Genomic DNA, 3,782 nt, shown 5'->3' with positions numbered 1-3,782 from the left:
GTTTTTTTCTTTCCTTTATTGTCCTCACCTCACCAGATGCAAGCAGTGCCAGTATTTACAACCCAAAATCCAAATAATGTGAAAGAAACAAAATAAAACAAAAATTAAGCAGAAATGCTCTATAGAGGATTTCGACGTGACGTCACAGGGTCACGTGATGCCCCGGTGTCCACCATTTTGAAGGTCAAGCTAGCTAGTGTCAACGGCGTGGTGGCTGGTGTGTTGCTGTGGTGGTGTTTGCGTTCAGTCGTTTGGATGGCTGTTGGGGCCTTTCGGTCTCGGGTTTTTCCTTTGCTGTGTTTGCTGGTTTGCTGAGCTGGCGCGCTCGGGCGGGCTGGGGGCAAGCGCGCTGGCTCGGGCAGGCTGGGAGCTAGCGCGCTCGGGCAGGCTGGGGGCTGGCAAGCAAGCTCCCAGCCTGCCTGGGAGCTGGCGCACTCGCTCCCGGCCTGCCCGGGGGCTGGCGCGCTCGCTCCTGGCCTGCCCGAGCTGGCGCACTCGCTCCCAGCCTGCCCGAGCTAGCGCGCTCACTCCCGGCCTGCCCGAGCTAGCGCACTGGCTCCCGGCCTGCCGGGAGCGAGCGTGCTGGCTCCCGGCCTGCCCGAGGTAGTGCGTTGGCTCCCGGCCTGCCCAAGCTAGCATGCTGGCTCCCAGCCTGCCCGAGCTAGAGCTCTGGCTCCGTGGACTGGTGGATGCGGTGGGGGGGGGCTTGGGACTGGGGGGTTTTGGCAGTCATCCGGGAGGCTGAGCGTGGACATTGCTGCAGTGGCATGCTAGCTGCTGCGTTGTTGACATTGGCTAGTGCTAACAGCTAGCTGCTAGTACACTGCTACAACTACACCGACCCTAATACAGTTTTTCTCAATTGGTTTGGCTCATTTCTTGAAACTGAGATGACATTCCTATAACTATAAGGTCATTTTGCGAAACAGTGATACAGCTCTGCACAACCCTTCAGATAACCAGCAAAATGTCATATCTCTCCCAAAACCATTCATTCACGCTTCAAAAGGAAATCCCTTTCCCATGTAAATAGTCAGTACCATAAAAATGGCATAGATCCTTCTCAATTGCTTGGCCTCATTTTTGTTCATTAAGTGCTTCTGTCTAAATGACCTGGATGGCTCAACACAATTACATGGATCATCTGCAAATGCTCATATCTCTCCCAAAACAGTTTATCCATGTGTCAAAACTAAATATCCTTCTCAAATAAATAGTCAATACCCCCAAAATGCATTGTCCCTTTGGCATTGTGTAAGCACTGCAAGTCAAAATGCTTAGACAGTTTGTCAGAGGTCTAGCTAAAGGAATACTATTATATATAAAACTGGAGAAATAGGGTTTTACAGTGACAGCAGCCTCCAAAGTTTGACACCACACACAGTGCACTCATTTCACCAAAGAAATTGTTTATTCACACAATTTTCACACAAACAAAATTGCATGCATTACTGCATTACGAACAGAGAGTATAGGTATACAGTAAAAGGAAAATATGCATTTACCTCCTGCATGTGATGTCATGCGTCTATAGGCTATATCACAAAATATAAACATGAACCAAAAAAGGAATTGAAAAAAGCAAGTTCCACAAGTTTAACACTTGGATTAGTCGCTGTTGCTGTCTTCCCCCACCCTCTCCTGGTAGCCTTCCTCATCCTCCAGGCCATCCATCCGCTGCTCTCTGTTTGGCCACAGATTTTCATCAACATCGCACCGGATGTTCTCCCTTGTGATGCAGCGTGGAAAGAAGCGGCGTGAATGTCTTAGCCAACCCCGACACTGATCGCCTGTGATGTCATCGCAGGCAGCATCCATGGCATTGAGAGACCTCTGATCCCCAATGTGGCGTTCATAAACCCTCCACCTCCAAGCAGAAAAAAATTCTTCAATGGGATTGAGGAATGGCGAGTATGGTGGTAAAAAAACATTACGCATCCTTGGATGGGTGTCGAACCACGCTCTGATGAGTGGGCCACGGTGAAAGCTGACATTGTCCCACACAATGACAAATTGTGATAGGTGGGGCGCTTCGAGTCCCCTTTCATTCTCGGGGACCAAATCCACATACAGACGATCCAGGTAGAGGAGGAGCCTCTGCGTGTTGTATGGGCCTAGGCTTGCAATATGTGTGGCCACACCATTGTCAGAAATGGCCGCACACATTGTGATATTTCCTCCTCTTTGACCCGGGACGTCTACTGTGGCCCGCTGGCCAATGATGTTACGTCCGCGCCTGCGGCACTTGGCCAGATTGAAACCTGCCTCGTCCACAAACACCAGGAGATGAGGTGTTTCTATTCCCTCCAATGCCATTATTCTCTACAAAAGAGAAACACAGGTAAAACCAAATCATGCAGATGGGTCATACACAGCAGTAATATCTTCTTCACAAAGTCAGTATAACCTGCAACGGTTCCAAACCTATGCTGGCCTATGCAGAGATACTCCAGCTGGTATGTGACACAAAATGGAGAAATACTGATCACAGTTTTCTGTTACAGTTCTTAGGCAAAATTCTGTGGTCAGATACTGGATTCCAAAGGTACAGTAAAGATACGGAAAACCCCCCAAACTTTGAACCTCTGCATAGTGTATAGGTTACAATGGTGGAAAACAAATACAGTAATTGACTTACCTGCACATACTGGTACCGCAGTTCTTTTACCCTCTCTGTATTCCTGTCAAATGGTACCCTGTATATTTGTTTCATTGTCATACGGTTTCTCTTGAGTACCCGGTCTATGGTTGATACACTAATGGAGTTGATATTGTGGAAGATGGCTTGGTCTTCAAGGACTGCATTGCGGATCTGTGTGAGTGTAATGGCATTGTTCTGTATGACCATGTTGCAGATGGCTTGTTCCTGGGGATCTGTGAGCAATCTCCTTCTACCGCCCACAGGAGGCTGTCGCCCAATTCTGCAGATAGACACGGACAACATGACAATTTGCACTGCAAAACTACTCTAAACTGCAACTGTAATTTGCTTTATTTTGTCCAATTTACTGTACTATGAACACTGCATCATACGATTTTGCAGTATAGGCCTACACACATGCACACACGTGCAGGCGTGCACGCACACACACACACACACACACACACACACCTTTCCAAGCAAAAATTGTAATTCCATCACTGCCTGGGTGCATACCTGTTTTCCCTGCGAAAGGTTTGAATGATGGAAGAGACTGTAGAGCGTGGCACGTTAGGCTGCACTCGGCGCCCTGCCTCTGCCATGGTTAGACCATGATTGACAACATGGTCAATAATGGTGGCTCTAATTTCATCGGGGACAGTGTGATGCCTACGCACGCCTCGCCCTCTTCCCCCTACTCCACCACCACGCATACGCACCCCTCTTCCTCTTCCTCTCCTTCCTCCTCCATCTCTTCCTCTTCCCCTTCCTCCAGCTGGAAGTTGACCTTGTTGAGGTTCCTCCATATTCATTCTGCAAATAGTACTGGCACCAGGCCAAGCTCTATATATACATGTATGGCCGTAGGCACAGTCATACACAACACCTGCCAGGTAACTCCACAAACTGTTGGATTGGTCATCTGTGATGTGGGAAACTCCTCCATCGTTAGTCTAAACCTGAATTCACCTGTCACTTATTCACCTAACTGCCATGTATTTATTCCAAAAATCTTCCAAATTCTTCTGACAAAAAAATATATATATATACTATATTGTATTATGTCCTTGACTAATTTTGACAATTGAGCAGACTATTCTGCATATGATGGCTTATACGATGAAATTGTTCTGACATGTTT

General features: G+C 47.8%; 1 protein-coding gene across 1 annotated transcript; it reads right to left on the bottom strand.

Moving 5' to 3' along the window:
• Positions 1-1,608: 1,608 nt before the first annotated feature.
• LOC132888320 (uncharacterized) lies at positions 1,609-2,991 on the bottom strand. The gene is made up of 2 exons (XM_060924383.1): positions 2,639-2,991; positions 1,609-2,322 (listed from the first exon to the last, which is right to left on the bottom strand). Exons 1-2 carry the CDS (start codon positions 2,942-2,944, stop codon positions 1,609-1,611), a joined length of 1,020 nt encoding a protein of 339 aa, XP_060780366.1. The 5' UTR covers positions 2,945-2,991.
• Between the last annotated feature and the right edge of the window lie 791 nt (positions 2,992-3,782).

This window comes from Neoarius graeffei, chromosome 6 (genome assembly GCF_027579695.1).
Source record: "Neoarius graeffei isolate fNeoGra1 chromosome 6, fNeoGra1.pri, whole genome shotgun sequence".
NCBI lineage: Eukaryota > Metazoa > Chordata > Actinopteri > Siluriformes > Ariidae > Neoarius > Neoarius graeffei.
This window is presented reverse-complemented; position numbering and strand designations above follow the sequence as displayed.